The sequence below is a fragment of the Papio anubis genome, chromosome 9, assembly GCF_008728515.1.
Source record: "Papio anubis isolate 15944 chromosome 9, Panubis1.0, whole genome shotgun sequence".
Lineage (NCBI taxonomy): Eukaryota > Metazoa > Chordata > Mammalia > Primates > Cercopithecidae > Papio > Papio anubis.
In genome coordinates, this window is record NC_044984.1 from 51718927 (window position 1) to 51743078 (window position 24152).

The following is a 24152-nucleotide window of genomic DNA, read 5'->3' on the forward strand; positions in this document are numbered from 1 at the left end:
TTTCCAGTGCGCCATAGCTCTCTATCTTGTGTGGGGGTCCAGATCTCCTGGAGTCTAATAATGCTAGCTAGATATTCAGTAGGCACCCAATAAACGTTTGTCTTGACAACAAACAGAGGGAAAACAAACAAACCCTGAAAAGCTTCAGGACAGTAAGGAGAGGGGCCGGCACTGGACCTCGGTTTTTTTGTTTTTTGTTTTTTGTTTTCCAGGCAAGGGCCTCTAACCCTGGAGCTGCAGACGAGAATTGTAGAGAAAAAAAACCGGGGAGGCTGAGAACTACAATTCCCAAAAGGCCACAAGGGCGCCACCATTACGCATGCGTAGGTCCCTCCCCTTAGCCTTGGAGTCTCAGCGCGCTCTTCTCGCGCATGCGTTCTCCGAACGGTCTTCTTCCGACAGCTTAGTGCCCTAGACCAGAGTTGGTGGCTGGACCTCCTGCGACTTCCGAGTTGCGATGCTGTACTTCTCTTTGTTCTGGGCGGCTCGGGTAAGAATGGGGCTCCAGATGCTGGGTAATCAGTGGAAAGGAAGCTCTTCTCCTACCTTAGTTACTAGTCACAAACTCTGGGGTTCTCTTGGCTTTTCCACGCACGTGGACTGGGGCCTCAGGGAACGGACGTGTAACTAGGGAATCCCCAAGACCCGTGGGCGCGCGTAGGGTTAACTGCGAGCCTGTCCTCATTCTGGCGATCAGACGCCCCAGGGCCTCGTGACCGCCCATTTCACGTGGCATTAGGGGAGAGGACAGCCCCGGATGCCCCGCGGACCCCGTGCTGGCGAATGAGTGGAGTTCTCGGCCTGGCCTCACAAGCTGAGCCTTTTCGGCCAGCTCTGAGCCCTGCAGATGATGCAACCGAGCCTTACTGCTTGCGTCAGACAGGGGTCCCGGCGGCAGTGAGGGCTGGAAGGAGGTGGAACGGGTAGGGGGCTAAGTAAGGGGAAAGGGTATTGGCTTACTCTCGGGCAGATCCCCACCCCCACCACTCCCACACAGCTCTTCCCCAGGGACTGCTAAAGGTCTACCCTCCCACCTCCATTGCTCTACAGCCTGTGGCCGCAGCCCTTGCCAACTCTTGCTTCTCCCCACGCTGACTGGGGTATCAGTTTATGGTGCCCTGCAGGAAGACCTTCTTGTTCCTGTGGGTGGGAAGGTTCTGGAATCTCAGTGGCCCTCTCTGGAGTTAGGGAGACATAGGCTTTTGGAGGACAAACTTTGCCAAGTGGTTCATGGAGTGAGCTGGTGGGAGATTTCTGAGGTGCGGTGCAGTGAATGGAACAAATCAGAACCACCCCCTGGACGTTGGCCTCAAGCTTGGCTCCAGAACTGGCTTTCGAAGGTGGAGGTGGGGGTAGTTAGAACTGAAACAGGCTGGCTGGACAACTGGCTGCAAGGTGTGGCCTTACAAGCATGAGTGAGGGTGGCTGGGAGACGATTCGTCCAGACTGTTGTGATTTCACCCTGACTTTTCCTGCCTCTAGCCTCTGCAGAGATGGGGGCAGCTGGTCAGGATGGCCATTCGGGCTCAGCACAGCAAGGCAGCCCAGACTCAGACTGGGGAAGCAAACAGGGGCTGGACAGGCCAGGAGAGCCTGTCGGACAGTGATCCTGAGATGTGGGAGTTGCTGCAGAGGGAGAAGGACAGGCAGTGTCGTGGCCTGGAGCTCATTGCCTCAGAGGTGGGACCTGGGGAGATGGGCAGGGGTTGGGCCACCATGGGTACAGAAAGTAACAAAGTTATCTTAACTGATATTTCTCCAAAACCCCTTTTCACACTCAGGACCTTTCTTTGGGCTTTATCTTCCTTTCTTATCTCTCTGAAGCAAAGGCAGGGCAAGTCCAGTTTATGGGGTTAGGGCATTAGGGAGCCTCCAGGGTCCCTACAGTCTCATCTGATCCCTTCCTTCCTTCCTCCTGTGAGGAAGGAGGAGCCTAGAAGCACAAGTTTGAGTGGGTAGGTGGCACTGAGGGGCCACCGCTCATGACAGCTGGGTTTCTGAGAATGCTGCCTCTGGCTTTGCCCCAGGCCTGGTGCTGAGTGAATGGAGCTTTCTGCAGGGAGTATCCCCGCTTTCAGCTCTGGCTCTGGCAGGGAGGGACTGTGGGAGTCCAGGGGAAGGGGCTCAATACCTTCTGACATTGCCCCCCACCACCCCAGAACTTCTGCAGCCGAGCTGCGCTGGAGGCCCTGGGGTCCTGTCTGAACAACAAGTACTCGGAGGGTTATCCTGGCAAGAGGTGAGGGCTGCAGGGCAGTGTCAGGGATGGTGCTCCCAGTGGGGGAACCCACCTGTACCTTCCCAGTGTTCATTGAGGAGTGAACTTCCCAGTCCTTTGCTGCTGGTTGAGAGTCCTTTCTCTGCGCCCTCATTACCCCTCTCCCACGGCAGATATTATGGGGGAGCAGAGGTGGTGGATGAAATTGAGCTGCTGTGCCAGCGCCGGGCCTTGGAAGCCTTTGACCTGGATCCTGCACAGTGGGGAGTCAATGTCCAGCCCTACTCTGGGTCCCCAGCCAACCTGGCTGTCTATACAGCCCTTCTGCAACCTCATGACCGGATCATGGGGCTGGACCTGCCCGATGGGGGCCAGTGAGTATGGATGGGCTGGCTGATGGTCTTGGCGGGCAGGATTGGTGTGGGAAAGGAGTTATTTATTGAATACCTACTGTGGACCATACAGATGGAACAGGCCTTGCCCTGTCCTGCATGTCACAGTGGATGAGGAAGATAAGATCCCAGTTACAGTGCCTACCACAGAGTGGACAGAGCAGTGAGGCAGTGTGTGCTAGGACTGGTGTTCCGGGGACAGAGAACTGTGGAGTTGAAGGGAGCGGTTAAGTCTGGGAGTCCTTCCACCCAGGCCTCCTTACTTCCTCTCACTTCCCAGTCTCACCCACGGCTACATGTCTGACGTCAAGCGGATATCAGCCACGTCCATCTTCTTCGAGTCTATGCCCTATAAGCTCAATGTGAGTGCTCCAGGGTGTGGGGAGGGGCTCTTAGCCCTGGTGGGGGTCCTCTCCTGGAGAAGCTGAGGAACTGAAGTGCTGGGCTGTCCTTAGGGTCAAGGAGGAGAGTGAGCTGCCCTGCTTCCTTCTCAGGGCTTTAGCTGTTTGTGTGTCTGTCCAGCCCAAAACTGGCCTCATTGACTATGACCAGCTGGCACTGACTGCTCGACTTTTCCGACCGCGGCTCATCATAGCTGGCACCAGCGCCTATGCTCGCCTCATTGACTATGCCCGCATGAGAGAGGTTGGTGGGGGGCTGGAGACTGGGCACCTCCCCAGGGGGTGGTGAGGAGGTGTGAGAGGAGGGCAGCCTTGGGCAGGCCTCTCCAGGCCCTCCCCAGGCTGAGGCCTTGCCTCCGTACCTGCCCAGGTGTGTGATGAAGTCAAAGCACACCTGCTGGCAGACATGGCTCACATCAGTGGCCTGGTGGCTGCCAAGGTGATTCCCTCGCCTTTCAAGCACGCGGACATCGTCACCACCACTACTCACAAGACTCTTCGAGGGGCCAGGTCAGGCTCCCTGAGGTCGGGCCTTGCCTTTCCTTGCCTTCAGGCCTATTCCTGGGGCACCGTTGGCCTGGACCTGAGAGGAATTCATTCCCACCTGCAGCCCTTAAGATTCCTACCCAGTCTGTGACAGTTCTCCTTCTCTTCCCCATGGTAGCTATGCTCTGGCAGGGGGTTTGGGGATGGGATTGAGGGACTGATTCCCTTTACCACTGGAACCCAGTGTACCTAGCCCATGTGAGGTGTGCCCTTGGGGCCCAGGTCCACCAGCTTCCTCTGCCTTCTCTGTGCCTTGTCCTTCTTTTCAGCTTAGACTCTGACCACCCACCTCTCACACAGGTCAGGGCTCATCTTTTACCGGAAAGGGGTGAAGGCTGTGGACCCCAAGACTGGCCGGGAGATCCCTTACACATTTGAGGACCGAATCAACTTTGCTGTGTTCCCATCCCTGCAGGGGGGCCCCCACAATCATGCCATTGCTGCAGTAGCTGTGGCCCTAAAGCAGGTTGGGCATCCTGTCCCTGTAGGGTGTCGGGGGGCAATGGCCTGGAGGCTTAGGTCCTGCACCTTGCTAACTGATGCTGGGGCTGATGGAAGGGAAATGCCAGGATGGAAGGGGTCAAGGCTGGGGTCACAGAGCTATGCCCAGGGTGCAGGGCCAGAGGGTAGTGCAGGGCTTGGGTCCAGGCCTAGGGTCACAGCTGCTACTGTCTCATCTCCAGGCTTGCACCCCCATGTTCCGGGAGTACTCCCTGCAGGTTCTGAAGAATGCTCGGGCCATGGCGGATGCCCTGCTAGAGCGAGGCTACTCACTAGTATCAGGTGAGCCAGCAGGGGATGGGTGAGGGCCTCTGTAGCTTCAGGCAGAGGCCCAGGAGACTCACCACTCCCCATTTCTTACCCACCTTAGGTGGTACTGACAATCACCTGGTGCTGGTGGACCTGCGGCCCAAGGGCCTGGATGGAGCTCGGGCTGAGCGGGTGCTGGAGCTTGTATCCATCACTGCCAACAAGAACACCTGTCCTGGAGACCGAAGTGCCATCACACCGGGGGGCCTGCGGCTTGGTGAGACCTGGGGTTCGAGGAGGGAAGGGGCTCCCATGCTGGATGACTGCTGGGTGACCTTGGGCTATGCTCATCCCTCCCCTTGTGCCTCGTTCCAGGGGCCCCGGCCTTGACTTCTCGACAGTTCCGTGAGGATGACTTCCGGAGAGTTGTGGACTTTATAGATGAAGGGGTCAACATTGGCTTAGAGGTGAAGACCAAGACTGGTGAGTGAGCAAGAAGGAACCTGGGGCCAGCCAGTTCCCACTCACTGTCTGCTCCCTCCCCCAGCTGATCTCACTGCCTTCCCTAGAGCTCTGACCACTTGTTTCCTCACCCTCTCTCTCTAGCCAAGCTCCAGGATTTCAAATCCTTCCTGCTCAAGGACTCAGAAACAAGTCAGCGCCTGGCCGACCTCAGGCAACGGGTGGAGCAGTTTGCCAGGGGCTTCCCCATGCCTGGTTTTGATGAGCATTGAAGGCACCTGGGAAATGAGGCCCACAGACTGGAAGTTACTCTCCCTCCCCCTACCTGGGCCAGTGGAATAGAAAGCTTTTCTATTTTTTGGTGGGAGAGGGAAGACCTCTCACCTAGGGCAAGAGCCAGGTATAGTCCCCCTTCCCAGAATTTGTAACTGAGAAGATCTTTCCTTTTCCCTTTTTCAGTAACAAGACTTAGAAGGAGGGCCCAGGCACTTTCTGTTTGAACCCCCTGTCAGGATCACAGTGTCAGAGATGCGTGCTCCTTCTTGGGGAAGTTGGGGAGTGCCCTTCAGAGCCAGTGGCAGGCAGGGGTGGGTAGGCACCCTCCTTCCTGTTTTTATCTAATAAAATACCAACCTGCCCTGAGTTTCCATTACTGTGGGTGGGGTCCTCTGGGCCAAACAGTGATTTGTCTCTTTCAATGTGTACACTCCTCCCCTCCTACCACCTCTACCACAAGGACCCCCGGGGCTGAAGCCTCCTCTCTCTGTCTGTGATCAGAGCCGACACCAGACGTGATTAGCAGGCGCAGCAAATTCAATTTGTTAAATGAAATTGTATTTTGCCCACGGCTGCTTCTGTTTGATCCCTGGGGACAGAGGGGAGCAAGGGAGGGGAGCAGCAAGGGGAGGCCCAGGTATGGGGCTGGAGGGGGTACTGATGGCAGCGACAGGCAGCGGGCTTGGGCAGGGAGACAGGCAGCGGGCTTGGGCAGGGAGGAGTGCGCTGCACCTCAGGAGGCAAAGGTGCCCCAGCCTAGGCAGGCCCTGGACCAGCCGGAGCTGAGCAGCACCGCCCCTGGGCTGGCTCCCAGAGCCTGGGCGAACGTGGAGCCCGCCACGTCTCTTGGCACTCAGAGGTCCCTGCTTCTTGTTGGCTCACGTAGGCCACGCTCAACACGTAGCCTCTGTGCCACACCCTTCGAGGCCTGGGTAGGAGGGCAGAGGGGCTAGTCTGGGCTCTTTTGATGGACCCCTGCTGGTGCTGCCTGCCTCCTCCTCCCCCACGTGGGACTCAAGCCAAGGGTCAGAGGCGCTTCCGCTGCTGGGAGCAAGGGAGGAGAGTAGGAGTGGAGCAGCCTCCCCTCTGCGTGGGAACCCGGCCTGTGTGAGCAGGAGCAGGACAGGGTGGCCAGAGGGACGCCTTGGGGCCTGAGGGGAGGAGTGGAAGAAGTGGATGGGCTGGCTGTCCGTGGTTTGCATGGCACTGGCAGCCCAGCCTGGCTTAGAAGTCCGGCCGGTCCTTCTTTAGCTTCTTATAGTCAGTGGAAACTGCAAGGAACTAAGAGGAGAGGGAAAGGGGGTTGCGCTGAGTGCTCCAAGCCTCCCTTTGCTTATGGTACGGGAGTTGTGGGTCACCGGACCAGGAGGTAAGAGGATGGGGGGGTGACCCTAGAGCCATCAAGAGGTACCTTGTATTGGTCATTGGGACTCAGGCGGTTCCAGGGCTCCGGGTTGTTCTTTCTGTCCCAGCTGTGGAGCAGGAAGGGGAGGGTTAGGGTCTCCTCCCTGGGACCCAGGACTCTGTAACCCAATTTGACCCTCAAGCTCCAGCTAGAGGCTCTGGCCCCACCCCGGTACTCCTGCCTCCTGCCCTGGGGGTCCCAGTTCCCAGGATTGACAAAGGAAGGGTCGTATTAGCAGATGCTGACAAGTGAGACAAGAAGCCTGTCACCATTGTCAGCATGGGACTGGGTGGCAAACTGACAACGGGGCCCAGGGATTCCCACTTGCTACCTGCCACCCTAGGTTAACCCTAAGAGCAGAGTAGTGGGAATCAGAGATCCCAAGAGGCTGGGTTTCTGGTGATGTGCCAGGAATTATAAAGCCGTTGGTGCGCCTTTCACTTCTGGACCCCCTCCGCGGGCCGGGTGTGAAATCTCCGCCCCATACTGGTCCCCAATGCCACCCCCAGCAGCTCACCCAGCCACACCCCCAGTGCTCTGGCAAGGACTTAGAGGTACCCAAAAGCCCGAGCCCGCCGCTGGCGGAGCAGCGTCGTCATGGCAACCAGGCCGGGGAGAGGGGGAGAGGCGTCGGTTCCGCATTTCAGGGCGGGCCAAGCTGAGGAGTGAGCAGTCAGGTGGGCTGGAGGGGATAAAGCGGTCTCCCAGGTCAGTGGGCTCCAGCCCTGAGATGCGGGTTGGTATAGTCGAAGGTGCATGCAGCAGGTCATGGGATCCCTACTAGGGCCGCCTATTTCCACCGCATCTTGCCTCACCCAGCCCCCACTGAGCATCCCAAGCCCGGCCTTTACCAGACGTCGGGGCTGCGCAGGGCGAGTCGCAGCAAGTAGAGCCCAGCGCTGCCCATGCCCAGGCAGATGAAGCCAATCATCGGGATGATCTGCGGGGAAGATGAAGAGCACTTCTGGGGTCAGCTCTCTCCCCGCAGTCACCCTTCACAAGTTTTTGTGCCTACCCCAACCCCACCCCGGGTCTGGTGCTCCCTCCCTGGAATCTCCTACAACCATATTTCCTGGCATGGTCTCCCTCACCCTACAGCAATCCTGTCCAAGGTAGTAGATTTGTGGGACACAGGGACTTTTCGGAGAGAGACTGGGGTAACCTTAGGGGAAGATTATGAGCGCTGAGGGACCTGGGCACAAGGCAAGGCACTGGGGGATTTGAAGGGTGGGGCAGCAGGAGAGTTAGGAGTTAGAATCAGAGGTTCTGAGGACGGGACTCACCCCCGGATGTCTTTTGATCTGCTGGTAGAAGCGGGCCCCAAGACTGGCTCCTGCCATATCGTTTTTCCAGTGTCTGGTCTTCTCCAGTGGCTCTGTCCTCTCCCTCCTCCTGGGATCCCGCCCCTGAGTGGGGAGGGATCAGCCCAGCCCAGAGCAGCTTAGCTTGGCCCAGCCTGTGCTTCTTTGGACTCGCCCCACCCCAACTTAGCTCACTTTCTCCTCAATTCCAGGCCCAAAGCCTGGAGGGGAATTGTCTGGGAGCCAAGTGGTTTCTGCTCTCCCATTCTCTCCTCCAGATGCCTGCACCCGGACCAAGGGACACCATCATTCTTGGGGCTTTTGGCATCTGAGGGAAGGACCTCACTGGCATAGGACCCCATAAGATGTAGGAGGAGGCATGGTCATGGAACGGGCACTTAGCAAAATACATGTGTAGAGTGTTCACAGCTGGGACCAGGAGGGGCCAGGGCCAATGAGGCCATGTGCAGCACTTCCCTGACACCCCTAGAGCTGTCCAGGAGCAGGTCCTGAGAACCCTAGTTCTGTCCCCTTCACAGTACAGTGGGGGAAGGAGGAAGACAGGCCCACACCATAAAGCTCCCCCAGCCCCTCTTGTTCTGAGTGGTTTCTTCAGGTTGTGGTTGAACTGGAATCGTGGTTGGAGGCTGGAAGAACCAGGTGTATCTTAATCATGGCTCAGGATCAGGATGGAATACGCCAGTTTATTTATTCTACCACAGTCATGGCAGTGGCGCTTGAGAGACTTGCTTGCTCTGCCTACCTGGGGTAGGGTAAAGGTGGGGCCGCCCAAGGAGGCCATCCCCTTCCTCTGGCTGTGGGATGGAGAGGAAGGGAATGGAGTGGGGGAAACAGGAAAGATCAGACAGATGTTGAAAGAGAACAAGACACAGACACAGAACTGCGAGCGATTCCCTCCTGTCCTCAACCATCTCAGGTGGGTGCTATGCTGCCGCGGTTGGGAAGCCCACAACCCCCGTCTCTGGGGAATTTGGGTCTTAGGGACGCAGGAACCGAGTCCTAATATCTCTCCCCACTCCCACCATAACCTCCACCACCCCCTCCCTCCTTGCTGCTGAACCTGCAGAGCACCCCCCCACCTCCCCTTCCAGAGCCTGCCCTGTGGAGGGCGCGGGCAGGAGCCAGTTATGCACCTATGGCTGGGATCCTCGGGGTACAGGGAGGGAGAGGGCGCTTTCTAGGGTCCCCCTCCCTTTCCTTCGCACTGATACCTCCACCGCCCCCTACTCTGACAAGCGCGGCTGTAATTAGGCTGCAGGGTCCCGGGCTCTCCGCCTCCCTCCGGCGGATAATGAGATAAAGTGTCAGAGACACGGCGAGAACAAAGAGACAGAGACTCGCTGCGATTTGTGTGGAGGGCGGGAGAGCGGGGCTGACGGGATGTCAGAGCCTCCAGCAGCCCAGCCCTCCCAGAGAAGAGCCCGCGCCTCCAGGGCCCAGGAAGGGAGGGTGTGTCCTGTCACCAGAGTACCCCAGCCCTCCAGTCTCTGGGAGCAAAAAGCAACCCCAGAGCTCGAACTTGAGCGGCCGCACAGCTGGGCTGCACATCTGGTTCTCTGTGGCGCAGCTGGGGAGCAAGGACGCGGGAATGGACGCCTGGTCCTTGCGCCTTTGCTCACGAGCCCTTGCCTGCCTCCTTGGGCCCTTTCTTCTGAGTTCCGGTGATCCCGGCCAGGTCCCACATTCTCTGTCACACTCCTTTTCCAGGGCCGCCGCTGTTCCTCCGGCCTTGGGCCTCCGCCAAGCTCACCGAGCTGCCACGTTACATTATTACCTCCGCTCCGCCTCTCCGCCACTCTTTGACCCTTCTCCTGCTTCTGGTCCCTGTCTCTGTGAACTTATTTCTAATCCCCCTTCCATCTTTGGTTCCCGTCTCTGGCTGGCCCATGGGGCCGATCTGGAACACAGGACTCCTTGAGTTCCGGATCCCATCTCTCCTGGCTCCCCACACTTTCCCACCACGAGGACTCAGGCCACGCTGGCCCAGCGGGGTGAGGAACCGCAGGAGTCATTAGCCACAGATTAGGCGCGGCCCGGGATCCCGCTGGGACTGGACTCCAAGCGCTAACCCACACCAGGATCCCAATCCGCGCGCTGGCTGCACAGCGGGTCAAAGGCAGCCGGACTCAGCGGATTCAGCGTGTTGCAGGGGCCGTGGGCACGGGCGCCCCCTGGAGGCCGAGGAGCCCCCAAGCTCGGGGAAGAGGCCTTGGGCACCCCCTATCCGGCAGTGCCGACCCTGCACTCCCGGCATTCGGGCAGCTAAGTTGGTGCCTGGAGTCTCCGTCCACGCCCAGCGAGTCACTCCGCCACTCCCGCCGCCAAGACAGTGGGTCCCGCAGCCTCCACTCTTCTCGTGTGAGATGGGACCGGAGGGCGGAGAGGGGACGCGGAAGCTCCTGTCTCGCCAGCCACAATCAGCACCCAGGGTTCAGGCGGGTTCCTCTTCTGGGGCTGGGCAGACTCAGATGCCTGGGGGCGGGGGAGGCGGGGGCTTCATCTCTGCTTCTGGGCTGCAAATTCGAGATTGCCCTAAACCCTCTGACCCGGCCTGTCCTAGCCTCTCACTGCCCTTCTTTCTGCCTCTTGTTCGGGCGGTCTGTCTGCTTCCTCTCTCTGGGTATGTCCATCTCTCTCTTCCTTATCATTCTGGCTGTGTCTGTCTGCTCTCTTGCTGCCTTCCCTACCTGGCTTTGTCCCTCTGCATCGGTTTCTCTGTGTCTCTCTGTGTCTCGCTCCCTCCCTTCACATCTCTCCATCTAACTGTGTCTCTCTTTACTAATGCCTCTCTTTGTCTCTGTCTTTATTTCTGTCTCTCCCCGACCCCATTCCCCAGCTCTATTCCTATTCTCTGGGTTGCTACTTCTGGGGACTGCAGCAGCCCAACAGGGCAGCCCGGGGACGCCTCGGGGCACTGCCCAGGGTCCTCCTCCTCAGTGCCCAGGGTCCTCCTCCTGGTCACCTCCACATGCCCGTCACCTCCGCGCAGCGTTGGTCTTCCCGCCGCGGCTGTGGGACGTGGAGGGGCGCCCGGGAGGGAAGACACAGGGCCCAGCATCTGCTCGGGAGCCCCGGGGCCCCTGACCCCCTCTGCCATTATTAAGGGTGCCGGTTCCTGAGGCACCGAGATGATCATGATTGCATCAGCCAGACAGAAGCGAAGCCGGGAGCTGCGCGGTGAGCGAGCAAGTGAGACAAAGACGCCCGCGCCATCTGTTTATGCAAAGCGCTCTCCGCTGGGCACCCCGGCGTCCGGCTCGTGGCCGGGCTTGGGGCAAGGGTCATAAGCCCATTCCCACCAGGCGCCCCCACCGCGCCTTGGCTTCCCCTCTCCTCAGCACCCAGAGGGGCCGCGGGGCGAGCGGAACGGAGAAGGGGCGGGAGTATTGATGTGATTGGAGTGGACGCGGCTGTTTCTTCAATAATGGATGGAGATGATGCGGACGGCGAAGCCGAGCTGGCCGGGAGAGGAGAGAGGAATAGAAATGGGGAAAGGAAGGAGTGGGGGCGGGAGACTCACTCCGGCGCGCGCGCGCGTGCGCACGTGCGTCACACTGTCATTCGGATACACGCCGCCGCGCGGCTCACACCCAGGCACACGCCCACGCATTGTCACCGAGACACACATACCTGCAGGCGGAGACGCGATAGCAACACACACTCCCCGCTGGCTCTTCCTGATTTTCACACATACCTGCAGGCGGAGACGCACGGAAACGCCCCCACGCAGAGGCACATCCGGGCAAAATCACCCAGATGGGAGCTGGGGAGCGGGAAGTGGACAAACCCGACAGATATAGACACACTCGGGGCACAGACACACACCCGGACACAGAGTCGGACACACCTGGGGCTCAGGTGGACACACCTCACATACCCAGGGAACAAACGGACACACACAAACCACACGCCGGGGATACAGACGTCCATAATTGCCAGGGGCACGGAGAGACCACCCACACCCACTCAGAGGCTAGCACACTTTAGTATATGCAAGAGTTGCCATCTGTGCCCTGCAGGGTGGAATGTGGCAGGGAGGTCCTCAGGGTCTCCGGAGCAGGCCTCGTTAACCTAGCAGTATAATGAAGTCTTGGTGACAGGAGGCGCCTGGGGCTGTGGACTAAGAGGCCCGTGCGCCAGGGCTTAGCTGCCTGCAAGCTTCCTTGACTGGCCCCTAGGGAGCGTGGTGTCGATGTTGGGCCGCCCCTGAGCAGCAGACCCGGGGGACCCCACAGACCCAAATCGGGCAGTTTGGTGGAGGGAGAACCCAAAGGGAACATTGGAGCTGCACCAGAAGATTCTCAGGATCCCCAACACGGCTGCCAGTGGGGTTTATAGAGAGGGTCACTCTGTACTCTGCCCTTTCCCCCCGTGCTGCCCAGTCTTCCAGCTTCAAGGGGCACGTGTGTGTGTGTGCGCGCGCGCGCGCGCTGAGTGGGCAGTGGAGGAGGTTGGGGTGCGGGTTGTCTTGTACCCCAGTACCGGCCCTTCCTCGGATCTGTTTTCAATTCATTCTGCTCCTTGGCCCAGACTTATGACCTTTGCAGCGTGCGGCAGTATCATCCATCACCTAGGCGCCGCTTACGGGGATGAAGGGCGCTGGGAGCTCACACAGGGTCGCTGTCACGCCTACCGCGCTCTCTGGGGACCTGCTCTCTGGCCCGCAGGCCAGGGCTTAACAGTCTTGGTGAGTACTGAGGGGAGGGTGTGACCATGGGGCTCCATCGGGACACTGGGTCACATGTCCCCACCCCTGGTACCCTAGCACCCCTCCTTCAAGTTCAGCACAGCCTGTTTCCCCGCTTTTCCCGCCCCCCTTCTCTCGGGCCCTTTGCTTAATTTCCTATTAACTGCTGATAAATCCAATTAAACCGCCGCTCTAATTAGGGACAGCTGCCGGCTCAGTGAGGCTAGGGAGGGGGGCGCCCCCCGAGTGTAGGGAGAGAACAGCCGTTCTCCCTGCTCCTCGGCATCCGCACACCAGCACTGCCGCCCAATGAGCCAGTAAATTGGTTTTGCCTGAGCATTGATGGGGGGCCCTCTCGAGGATCTCGGGGGGGGCTCTGGTTTTGAGTCCCTCAGACCTTGATGAATAGAGACGACCCGAGCCCTCCGGTCCCTCCCCTCATACATTCCTGTTAGGTGGATTTCAAGGAAGGATGAGGACAGAAGGCTTGATTTGCGTGTGGTTGGTGTGTGTGTTTGCCTGTGATCTGCTCCTATTCCAGCTCAATCGCGATTAAAGGGGGGTTTTCTTTAATGACTCCACCTCCACCCCCTCAGGCATCCGGGACCGTCAAGGGCAAAGGGAACAGAAAACTGAACCCGGTCCTGCAGTCTTCTTGTGTGCTTCCCTACCCCCATCACACCTCAGCCTTCTGGAAGGGGGGCGCGCCTGTCCCAGGCCCTCCTCCCAGCTGAGTCTCGGCCCTCCCCCCGCCAGCAGCAGATGGTGCCCGGGCTCCCGCTGCCAACCTTGCTAGGCGGTGCCAACCTCAGTCCTGGCAGACAACGGGCAGACGAGAAGAGGAGCTCCTGGCTGGCCAAGCCGACCCTCCCCCACCCGGCATCGAGCTCAAGACCCCCCCCCCACACGCTTGCCCCACTCCAGCGACCACTTCAGCCTCCCTCTCACTGGGTCCGCTCCCAGGTCCCCAAACTCCTCGTCTCCTTCTGCTCCCTTCCCCACACCTTCCCGCTCTTCGCCACCTGCCGCCCTGACCAGGGCCGGCGTATTTGCATATTTGCATATGCAAATAATAACATTTGCATACGGCGCTCCGCAGGGGGTCTCCGCGAGAGCCGGTTAGCTGTCTGCCCTCCGTCCTCACTCGGAACCTGTCGGAAAGGGTTAGGGCAGGGGCCGCGTGGGAGGGGTTAGGCCCCAGGCCTAGCTAGCTCGGTTCCCGGAGGACTTGAGGAAGTGTTGCCATGGAGACGGCACGCACCCCACCCCCTCCCAGGCCCAGGGTCTCGGGCTTGGTGTCTCTGGTTCTCTCCCCTTACCCACCCTCTACCCCCTCCCCATCCCTCGCTCTCCAACCGAGATCTTGCATCGCCCCCTGGCGGCCTAACTCGGCGCCAAGCCAGATTCCGAAATACAAGGGGCTGCCTGCGGCTAAATAGCCAAGAGCAAGGGGGACTTACCCTACTACAAGAACCGGCTCCCAGCCGCTGGGGCGCGGGGGCGGCGACTGCAGCCCCGCGCTCCCCTTTCTTCACTGACCACAGAGGCCTCACCTGGCGGGAGCACTTGTCTTCCCACCTCCCGCCAACCTCAGCCCAGATGGGTCTCAGGTTACCCCATGGTAACGAGGTCGGGCAGTTAGGGAGGATTCTCCACCCCTCCGCAGGCCCTCTCCTCAACCCCAGTTAAAGAACAACTTTTCTAAGTTTTGTCAAAAGTTTAATAAAACTTGCAACATTCGACAGTTCGCCCTCCCTCGCCCCCGCCCCCTGCCCCAGTCCCTCGCTTCTGCTAGTAGATATGCGTTTTTTTCCAGCTCTTGCAAGCGGGGCCTGAAAGGTTTCGGATCCGGGCTGTTCTGGGCAGCGGGTATCCGAGACCCCAGGCTGGGGAACGGGGCGAGAACCAGTCCCTTTCCGGAAGCCCCGTCGCGCTCAGGCGGGCCTTCCAACCCCTCCTCTCCCAGCAGTTCCGTTGTTTTCGCCCCCTCCCCAAACTCCACTGGGCCCGCCCAGAATGGGGTGTGGGTGTCTCCCGCTTGCAGGCGCCCGCACGCCTAGATCTCCTCCAGAAAGTCGGTGGGAAACAGCCCCACCTTGCGGCCGGTGTAGACCTTGACGTAGCCGCCCACTTCGTCTCCTTTCTGCACCACGATCTAGAAGATTAAAGGATCAGAAGTAGGAGAGGAATCAAAGGAAACGGTAGGAGAGGACAGCAGGGGAGCCGGGGGTTACAGGGGCTCACCCTAATCTCATTAATGGTTAAGCTCTCCAAGGAGTGTGGTCGGCTAGGGAGCATTCAGACCTGGGATTGGATTGGGGCAACAGCCTACCTGGTCCTTCTTTAGAGTGATCTGCCCTATCTCGCGGTTCCCCACGAAGGATCTTGTCACGCGGTGCACACGTTCTCCAGTCCGGACCCGAATGATGAAGTTTGGAGGGAAAAATCCGACCTTCTCCCCGATTTTCCCCTAGGGAAGATAGTAGGGAGAGTCCATCTCTCAATGTCGGGTTCGTGACTCAACCCACACTCCATCCTAGCCCTAGCCATTTTTCTCACCCGCCACCATTCTTCATTGGAGTCATCAATGACTGTGATCTTCTCTCCTGGCCTGAGAGGGGAAAAGAGAGGCCTCACTCACATAGCAGGTCCCCTTCTGTGCCCCTGGTCCAGCATCAATAGGCTCCAAGCCCTGAGTCCCCCTTTTTCCTTTCCCTTGGGGGAACCCAGCTCTTTCTTCTTCACTCCACAGTACCAGCCCCCTGCCCCAAGGCCTCTCACGGGAAATCCAGATCGTCCTTCTCCAGGGCTTTGAACCGATAGAGAGCCACAAAGTAATGAGACTGCTGGAAGCCAGGCTGCTTGTGCTGGGGGTGAAAGGGAATGATGAGTCTTAGGGCTCCTCTACCCCACACTGAGGGGCAGGATTCCAAGGCAGGGACATTCACCACACACTCTACACTCCAACTCTCTTCTAGGTCCCTGAACTGAGAGAAGTGTTTTGGTTGTGGGTGGGTGTGCAAGGTGATGGAGAGAGTAGGTCAAGGGTGATGGGAAGCCTAGGAGTTAAAGAGTGAGCTTCCGCCAGGGCCATGAGTGGTGGTGTCAGAGCTGGGTTGGGGAGAGGACTGGGGTCCTTGCAGGGAGGAAAGATTCTTACCTTGTCATCAGGTGTCTTCTTCTCAGCCTTCTTATCGCCTTCAGGGTTTCCTGGGATAGGAAACACCAACAAATTGTCTGTCTCCTGGAGGTCAATTCTTATTCTCTAACCCTTCTGTGGAAGGGCCTCATCTATCCAAAGCTGGCCTGCCCTTTGCTCCTCCACCCTCTGTGCCACAGCTGAGCCTCTGATCCTACTCCATCTCTGGATGGAGGTGGGTGACACTCACCATCCTGGGGTTTGCCTTCCTCTGGTCTGGCCGACTCTGGCTCCTCCTCCATCATGGCTGCTAGAGGCTGGAGGGGGCACCAGAGTTAGGGAGACGCTGTCTTGGGAACCCATGCCCTGGCTCTCTATATCAGGTCAGAGAACTACAGAATAATGGGATCTCAGGGTTGGAAGAGGCCTTGGAGGAAATATCTAGCCCAGCCCTCTGCTTAATGCAGGGACTTTTTCTAAAACATCCTATCAGGTGGGTCACCCACATTCTGCTTGAATGTAGCTAAATTACAGGGAATTCACTACCAGATTCCAGGTCCTTGACTATGCTGTCAGCCTTTAAAAATACTCCAGTGTGTAAGTAAAAAATGAGCAGCATGGCCAGGCGCGGTGGCTTACACCTGTAATCCCAGCACTTTGGGAGGCTGAGGTGGGCGGATCACCTGAGGTCGGGAGTTCGAGACCAGCCTGACCAACAAGGAGAAACCTCCTCTCTACTAAAAATACAAGATTAGCCAGGCGTGGTGGCGCATGCCTGTAATCCCAGCTACTCGGGAGGTTGAGGCAGGATAATTACTTGACTCTGGGAGGCGGAGTTTGTGGTGAGCCAAGATCATGCCATTGCACTCCAGCCTGGGCAACAACAGCGAAACTCCGTCTAAAAAAAAAAAAAAAAAAAAAAGAGCAGCACAATTTTTATAATTCCCTTAAAAGAATATAACCCAAGAGTATGTTAGCCCTTCTGGAAGCAGCCAAATCACACTGCTAGTGCCTTGTAAGTCAGAATTCACTCCATAGAAATCCCTTATCTGTGCCCAACCTCCATATCAACAAGTCTGAGGCCAGATTTCTAGTTCTGTTTTTTGCAGGTGATTTTTTGATCAAGAACAAATATGTACATTTATCTTTTCTTTTTTTTTTTTTTTTTGAGACAAGGTCTTGCTTTCTCCCCCAGGCTGAAGTGTGAAGTGCAGTGGCTCACTGCAACCTCTGCCTCCCGGGTTCAAGTGATTCTCCTGCCTCAGCCTCCCAAGTAGCTGGGATTACAAGTGAGTGCCACCACGCCCTGGAGATATATATATATATATATTGTGTGTGTGTGTGTGTGTGTGTTTTCAGTAGAGACAGGGTTTCACCATGTTGGCCAGGCAGGTTTCGAACTCCTGACCTCAAGTAATCTGCCCACCTTGGCGTCCCAAAGTGCTGGGATTACAGGCATGAGCCACAGCACCCGGCACGAACATACAATTTGTATCTTCATTATATCTAAATCATGTTATAACGCACCAGAAATCTCCCTCTAGCTGTATAATACTGAAAGGACCTGGACTCTGAGTACTGCCATTCAACCAATTTTAGGAGTCCATCTAACTGTAACCATCATCCATACTGGTCCAACCCTGGTTGTCCAGAAAGATATAAGAATATTCTAACAAATTCCATGCTGAACTGAATGCAAATCTATGGCATTACTAACCTAGAAACCCTGTTACAAAAGGAAATGAGGTTTATCTTGGCCAGTAGCTTTGTGCCTCAGTTTCATCATCTGTAAAATGAATGGGTCAGACCAGATGATCTTCATGGATCCTTGCATGGCTCTAGAATTCTCCAGTTACTTGGCATGACAAGTTCTCTTTCCTACATCCAAAAGCACAGCTCTTGCCTCTGTCACCCAGCAATGCCAAAGACTTTGGGCCTAGCCTTCAGGTGGTTGTAGTGGCTAATCTGACAATTTCAGAAGGAAGCTGAGAAAACGTAATCTATGGCTGGAGTTCTTAACCAGAGGCCCATGGTGAGTGAGCTGCAGTAGGTCCCAAAACCCCCTAAAATTGCATGCAAAAATATTTCTGTTGGGTTATGTGCAATTTTGTTTTTCTTTTTCTTTTCTTTTTTTTTTCTTTTTTGAGACAGAATCTCACTCTGTCAGCTAGGCTGGAGTGCAGTGGCACGATCTCGGCTCACTGCAACCTCCGCCTCCTGGGCTCAAGCAATTCTCCTGCCTCAGCCTCCCAAGTAGCTGGGATTACAGGTGTGTGCTACCACGCCTGGCTAATTTTTGTATTTTTAGTAGAGACGGGGTTTCACCATGTTGGCCAGGCTGGTCTCAAACTCCTGACCTCAGGTAATCCACCCGCCTTGGCCTCCCAAAGTGCTGGGATTACAGGCGTGAGCCACCTCATCCGGCCTTTTTTTTTTCTTTTTTTGAGATGGAGTCTTGCTCTGTCACCCAGGCTAGAGTGCAGTGGTGTGATCTCAGCTCACTGCAACCTCCACCTCCTGGGTTCAAGTGATTCTCTTGCCTCAGCCTCCCGAGTAGCTGGGATTACACACAACCATGCCTGGCTAATTTTTGTATTTTTAGTAAAGACGAGGTTTCACCATGTTGGCCAGGATGGTCTTGATCTCCTGGCTTCATGATCCACCCGCCCTGGCCTTCCAAAGTGCTGGGATTACAGGCATGAGCCACCATGCCTGGTCGGGTTATGTGCAATTTTAGGGGAAGACAATCCATTACTTCTGTCAGCTTCCCAAATGGGAAAATGACCTGCTCCATGGGATCTCTGGGAGGGACCTCGTGGGGAGGTACAGTGCTCACATTTTTTTTATCTGCCTGTCCCTTCTTCCGTTCCTTGTTTGCCATGATCACCCCAGTGCGCAGGGTTTCAAACACAGGGTCATTGCGATTGGCAGCAGCTAATCAAATTGGAGGAGAAAGAAGACATTATTGGGGAGGCAGAGAAAGGCTTGGAGGAAAGGAAGCGAAAGGCAGGATCGAGTAGATGGATACCCATGTGTGTGCTGGGTGGCAGTGGGGGCGCCGTGGGGGAAGATTAGGGAAGGGTCAGCTGAGCAATACCTAGGACATCGATCTAGAAAGGACTCTAAAAACATCACTGGTAATGTAATGTGAGGGAGAAAAGTATTTATCAGAACTCCTTCCAGGCAGAGCATTATATGACGTTTGAAAGACAACTTTGGTTGCTTGGGAGTTGAGACATGCTCAGAATCACTATTCTCCTTCTAAGGAGAATGGGCCCTTAACTTCTGGTTTTTGTTCTGCTGAATGGCATGTGTAAGCTGAGGTGCTGCCACCAATAGGTTCTTCTTTTTCACCCATGCTCTTCACAGAGTTCAGCCTCTGCTCCAAATAAATGTTGAGCAAATTTGTCAATGAATATACTTTTAAGGGTTGCCAAATTATGAACATGCCCAGGGTGCCTGCAGCCTTTGGGTCTTGCCCCAAGTCTGGTATGACTCTGTAGTAAGGATGAGGACAATCTAGAATCCTTGTTCTTCCTTAGAAATGATTTTGCACATGAAGAGCACAGATTCTGAAGCTAGCAACTGAAGATTCCAGTCTTGGAGCTACCTCTTGCTAACTGTATGTAGTTGCAACTAAATCTTATCTCCCTCTGCTGTAAAATGGGGATATTGCCTCTGCATCCAAATGGATATAAAAATGTTAGGTTGAGGGAGAATTATGGGAAATAGAAAGTTTCTGTTTCAGAATTTGGCTTCCAAAGCTAGAGATTGCATGAAACCATCTCTAGGCTTGCCCATTCCCTCATGTTCCATAAAGGGCACTTACAGAGATCTTTGATACAAGCGTACTGCTGGTTGCTGTAGAGTGGGGAACTATAGGCCCGACGGAAACCAGGCGGCTGTAGGATGGGATGGGAGGAAGCATTAGAGGTAGCAAAGTAAGGTCCAGAAGCCCATCTCTCCCATGAGTGCTCACCCTTTCTCAGAAAAAGAGATGGGCTGAGAAAGAAAAAGCAGAGAAATGAATGGGATGGAGGAGGGACCAGCAAGGGGTAGCTGGTGACATGTCTCCTCCTTTCTTTTTTTTTGAGACGGAGTCTCGCTCTGTCACCCAGGCTGGAGTGCAGTGGTGCAATCTCAGCTCACTGCAAGCTCCGCCTCCCGGGTTCACGCTATTCTCCTGCCTCAGCCTCCCGAGTAGCTGGGACTACAGGTGCCCGCCACCACGTCCAGCTAATTTTTTGTATTTTTTAGTAGAGACAGGGTTTCACTGTGTTAACCAGGATGGTCTCGATCTCCTGACCTCGTGATCCACCTGCCTCGGCCTCCCAAAGTGCTGGGATTACAGGCGTGAGCCACTGTGCCCGGCCATGTCACCTCCTTTCTACACCTTGTTCCCCAGAGCCTACTCACGATCTTGCCGAAGCATCTCTGCATTTCCACATAGGACTGACAGTGTTCATGGATGTTGGTTTTGCAGTTCTTACAGCGAAGCCCAAACTTGTTGTTGACTTGGGAGAGGGGGAGAAAATTCAGATAAGATTCCAGATTGCCCTTTCCCTTTGTACCACTGCTGCTACTCTTAGGTTCCCTTTTCTGTCTGGGACCTTACTTGCTCAATCTCTAACAGCATTGCCTTACACCAACTCTAGCCACAGCCCATCTGCTACAAATACTCCTCTCGTATGCCCTCTCCCCAACCTCTGCCTTCAACATCATACTCTCTTCACTCCCCTTTATGACTCACGAACAATCATCCGGGCACAGACATCACAGAACTTTGGCTTCTTGAAGAAATGATCTTTGAATTTGTGGGGCTTATCGTTGACCAGCTTAGGAGGTTCTGGGAGTGGCTCCTCCTCCTCCTCTTCTTCTTCTTCCTCTTCCTCATAAATGTAGTAGATGGGCCCACCCCCAGCTCCCACTGCCTCCCCATTGGCCTGGGGCTCTGGGGGAAGTTCCATTTCCTTTGTCCCTGTAGAACCCTTCCTGAGTAACTGCTTCAGCCGCTGTAGCTGAGGGAGGGAGTGAAGAAAACCCAACGTTAAAAGGACTTGTCACCCTCTCTAGAGTAGGGGGGCGTTAGAGCAAACTAGACAGTTTTCTAGTTTTGGGCAAGGAATGTACCCCAGGATTAGGCAGGTATTGGTATTGGGGACTGCAGGTGCTGGCCAGCAAAACATGAGTCACACACAAATGAGATCAATTTAAGCACTCTTCTTCAGCTGTAAAGGTTTCCTGGCCCCCCACACCCAGTGGTCACAGGCCCAGACTCACCCCGCTTTGCCGAGTCTCTGCTGGGAAGGAGGGCTTAGGGGACTCCAGCACCTCCTTTTCTGTCATCCTGCAAGAGGTTGGACCCCACTATGAAATCTAATCCCTTTCACTCTTCTCCCCCTTATTTCTGTCCCTTGCAGGAGGGCGGTACTCAAAGGGAAGGTTTTTGGAGAAACGTGATTAGAGATTTTGTTGTTGTTGAGATGGGGTTTCACTCTGTCACCCAGGTTGGAGTGCAGTGGCATGATCATGGCTCACTGCAGCCTTGACCTCCCAGCCTGAAGCAATCCCCCTACCTCAGCTTCCTGAGTAGCTGGAACACAAGGTGCACACTACCTGGCTACCTTTTTATTTTTTGTAGAGACATGGTCTTGCTTTGTTGCCTAGGCTTACCCGAACTAGCTCAAGCAATCCTCCCGTTTCAACCCCCAAAGTGTTGAGATTCCAGGCGTGAGCCACTGCACTGGGCCAAATACAGATCATTTGGCAGGTTTTATTAACAGATTTCATGGAAGTCTAGAAAAAAGCCCAACATGACCAGGCGCGGTGGTGCATGCCTGTAATCCCAGCACTTTAGGAGGCTGAGGCGGGCAGATCACTAGAGATCAGGAGTTCAAGACTAGCCTGGCCAACATGGTGAAACCCCATCTCTACTAAATATACAAAAATTAGCCGGGCGTGATGGCGGACACTAGTAATTCCATCTACTCAGGAAGCTAAGGAAGGAGAATCGCTTGAACCCAGGAGGTTGCAGTGAGCCAGAATTGTGCCACTGCCCTCCAGCCTGGGTGACAGAGCAAGACTCCATCTCAAATAAATAAATAAATAAATAAATAAATAAATCCCAACAGACTAAAGAGCTCCCCAATTAGTTCCTCAAACTGATACTCATCCTTCCATCCTGAGGGGAGACCCCATAGTTTACAGCCCTTACAGTGTTCAAGGCTGCATGGTTTATGTTATTTTCCTATAGGTACTTTGTTTCTCTTGGGAATCTGTGGGCCACAGAAATGTGATGCATACCTTCCCAGATCTCCTCTCTTCAAGAGGTTTAATGTGTGTCCTCGTGTGTGCACAAGGAAGGATAGACTGCAGACATTTGTCCTCCCCTACTTCTTTCTTGAGCCCTGGGGGCCCTGTGCCTAGTTCTGTCCCAGCCTGCCTCAGGGCTCAGCTATTTTAAGTTTTCAGGGTAATATGAGCCTTTCCTTCCCTTACTACTTCATTCCCTTTACCCCACCCCCACCCCCCCTCCAATCCTAACTTATACTAGAGTAGAATAATAATTTTACTCCTAAAACCCAAACGACTCACAGACCAAGGAAAGAAATGAAGAAGCTGAATAGATTATAGATCAGGGCAGCTGGCGTGAGCAGTCGTGGAAATCGAGAGGATGAAGAGGTAACTTACGTTTGGGATTCCCTAAATCAGTCCACAATCTGTAGAGGGAGCTGGGAGCCCCGAGGCCTTGATGGTGGTGCTGGGGAAAAACTGGTCCTCTTCCTTGGGGGCTAAGCCCCCCCAGTACCCTGTGTTCACACCAGCTACCCAGTCGCTATTTGTAGACCTCCTAGCCTCCTGCCTTGGTGTCAGGGCTGAAATGACAGGGCTGGAGGAAAGTGAACAGCTGAGAAACACAGCTGACACAGAGAAATTGGACACTGAGAGGTCTGGGGTAGGGCCGGACCCTAACTCCTCCCATCCCTCCAGAGCTGCTGTTCCTTGATTCTTCATCTAAGGCGAACAGGTGAATAATGGCCAAATTCAGGAAGGGACAGTTTCTGTTCATGCTCATGTAACATTTAAAGGGAGTTTATTTTTATTTTTCATTTATTTTTTGAGACAGGGTAAAAAAAAAAAAAGACTAATTCGAACTCATAGAGCTCTCCTATCAGCCATACTAGATGGCTTTCTTTTTTTTTTTTTTTTGAGACAGAGTCTTGCTCTTGTCACCCAGGCTGGAGTGCAATGAAGTGATCCGGACTCACTGCAACCTCCCAGGTTCAAGCGATTCTCCCGCCTCAGCCTCCTAAGCTGCTGGGATTACAGGCGCCCACCACCATGCCCAGGTAATGTTTGTATTTTTAGTAGAGACGGGGTTTCACCATGTTGGCCAGGTTGGTCTCAAACCCCTGACCTCAGGTGATCCGCCTGCCTCGCCCTTCCAAAGTGCTAGGATTACAGGCGTGAGTCACCGTGCATGGTTAGATTGCTTTTTATCTGTGGGTGGTTGGAGAAGTACTTTGCTATCCTGTAAGAAAGTGAAGAATATGTAGTATTGCTTCATTCCCTCCATCAGCTCCCAGAGACATCTCCCCACCCTCCTTCTTGCAAAATTTTGTCCTCAGGGTGAACGGAATTACCAGGGCTATTAAAAAGGGCCAGTTAACACTAGACAGAAGGATATAGCTGCCACATAAGGAATCTTTTTAATAATTTCTAAGTAATGTCCCCTTCCTCATGAGAACTGCAAACTCTTAAAGGTAGGATGGCCAACCTCACACTTCCTAAACCCTTTTGATTCCCTGATTCCATCTCCCACCTTTGATGCCTCAGTATATAACTGATGGATCAAAGAGACAGATGCCATTCTGATCTCACAGGGGTTTACCCTTCTCCTACTCTTTGGGCTGTGACATAGATGAAAGAGGAGATACTCCCATCTCAGGGGAGAGCAATTTAGAGGTGGCAATGCAGTGCTGCTTTATTCCTTATATCTGTAAGAAATAAAGGACTGTGTTGGAGACTGAGTCAGGCAAGCTCCTGTAGGACCGTGGTTAGGGATACAGCTACTTGGACCCAAGAGATTTCCAGGGCAACATGCTTTGTCATTCTCACCCACTACTTTTTTTTTTTTTTTTTCTATTTAAGGGGGAAGTCTGAAAAGGGGGTGCAGGATGGTTCTGACTCTGCAGGTTCTTTAATGGCCCTGCTCTGACAGACTGCAGAACAACAGGGCTTGCTTTGAGATGCTCTAAAGGAAAAGCTGCACCTTGCAGGCAAGATGACTTCTGCTCTTCCCCTTTTTTCAGCCACATAGGACAGGGACTGCTGAGCATGTTTGGATAATATAGCATCTTGGCACTGTGAATTCAGTTGCTGTAGCTTTTATTGTAATAAACATCTGCTTCTGTCCCTGACAGGTAAAACCCAATCCTCCAGCTTTAGGATTAAAGAAAGGCGGCCAGGTGCAGTGGCTCACGCCTGTAATCCCAGCACTTTGAGAGGCCGAGGTGGGTGGATCACAAGGTCAGGAGTTTGAGACCAGCCTGGC

The 24152-nt window shown here is 55.0% G+C and overlaps 3 protein-coding genes across 13 annotated transcripts; 1 reads left to right on the plus strand and 2 right to left on the minus strand.

Moving 5' to 3' along the window:
- On the plus strand, nt 1-5451 carry SHMT2 (serine hydroxymethyltransferase 2). Of its 7 annotated transcripts, none has more exons than XM_003906639.3 (12): nt 1-490; nt 1483-1680; nt 2160-2239; nt 2392-2592; nt 2891-2972; nt 3133-3255; nt 3382-3521; nt 3858-4023; nt 4241-4340; nt 4429-4584; nt 4683-4790; nt 4914-5451. In XM_003906639.3, exons 1-12 carry the CDS (start codon nt 458-460, stop codon nt 5039-5041), a joined length of 1515 nt encoding a protein of 504 aa, XP_003906688.1. In that variant the 5' UTR covers nt 1-457; the 3' UTR covers nt 5042-5451. The 7 variants fall into 7 exon arrangements, with proteins under 7 accessions (XP_003906688.1, XP_017801455.1, XP_009179290.1 ...); XM_017945965.2 differs by having other exon boundaries at nt 345-490; nt 3066-3255; XM_009181025.2 differs by having other exon boundaries at nt 345-490; nt 3105-3255.
- Nucleotides 5228-8808, minus strand: NDUFA4L2 (NDUFA4 mitochondrial complex associated like 2). The gene is made up of 4 exons (XM_017945967.3): nt 7734-8808; nt 7302-7390; nt 6457-6517; nt 5228-6326 (listed from the first exon to the last, which is right to left on the minus strand). The coding sequence occupies exons 1-4, from the start codon at nt 7788-7790 to the stop codon at nt 6270-6272; spliced, it is 264 nt and encodes an 87-aa protein (XP_017801456.1). The 5' UTR covers nt 7791-8808; the 3' UTR covers nt 5228-6269.
- A 5353-nt stretch (nt 8809-14161) lies between these two features.
- On the minus strand, nt 14162-22482 carry STAC3 (SH3 and cysteine rich domain 3). 5 transcript variants are annotated; one of them, XM_003906646.5, is made up of 12 exons: nt 22289-22482; nt 20879-20945; nt 20349-20616; nt 20015-20112; nt 19428-19500; nt 18435-18532; nt 15849-15915; nt 15620-15669; nt 15241-15326; nt 15019-15070; nt 14792-14929; nt 14162-14614 (listed from the first exon to the last, which is right to left on the minus strand). In XM_003906646.5, the coding sequence occupies exons 2-12, from the start codon at nt 20942-20944 to the stop codon at nt 14516-14518; spliced, it is 1095 nt and encodes a 364-aa protein (XP_003906695.1). In that variant the 5' UTR covers nt 20945; nt 22289-22482; the 3' UTR covers nt 14162-14515. The 5 variants fall into 5 exon arrangements, with proteins under 5 accessions (XP_003906695.1, XP_003906696.1, XP_031506936.1 ...); XM_003906647.5 differs by lacking the exon at nt 20879-20945 and having other exon boundaries at nt 22289-22476; XM_031651076.1 differs by lacking the exon at nt 19428-19500 and having other exon boundaries at nt 22289-22377.
- Between the last annotated feature and the right edge of the window lie 1670 nt (nt 22483-24152).

Excerpts from the sequence above, each read along its gene's own strand:
- SHMT2 (XM_003906644.5), top strand. The coding sequence starts at position 784 with ATGAGTGGAGTTCTCGGCCTGGCCTCACAAGCTGAGCCTTTTCGGCCA. Across the intron at positions 924-1,482 it reads GCTGGAAGGAGGTGGAACGG|CCTCTGCAGAGATGGGGGCA; the intron begins GTAGGGGGCTAA and ends TCCTGCCTCTAG. Across the intron at positions 4,791-4,913 it reads AGAGGTGAAGACCAAGACTG|CCAAGCTCCAGGATTTCAAA; the intron begins GTGAGTGAGCAA and ends CTCTCTCTCTAG.
- STAC3 (XM_003906646.5), bottom strand. The coding sequence starts at position 20,944 with ATGACAGAAAAGGAGGTGCTGGAGTCCCCTAAGCCCTCCTTCCCAGCA. Across the intron at positions 20,617-20,878 it reads CAGAGACTCGGCAAAGCGGG|CTACAGCGGCTGAAGCAGTT; the intron begins GTGAGTCTGGGC and ends TCCCTCCCTCAG. Across the intron at positions 15,916-18,434 it reads GACAGGCAGATAAAAAAAAT|CCTCTAGCAGCCATGATGGA; the intron begins GTGAGCACTGTA and ends TGCCCCCTCCAG.
- NDUFA4L2 (XM_017945967.3), bottom strand. The coding sequence starts at position 7,790 with ATGGCAGGAGCCAGTCTTGGGGCCCGCTTCTACCAGCAGATCAAAAGA. Across the intron at positions 7,391-7,733 it reads AGATCAAAAGACATCCGGGG|ATCATCCCGATGATTGGCTT; the intron begins GTGAGTCCCGTC and ends TCTTCCCCGCAG. Across the intron at positions 6,327-6,456 it reads GTCCCAATGACCAATACAAG|TTCCTTGCAGTTTCCACTGA; the intron begins GTACCTCTTGAT and ends CTCTCCTCTTAG.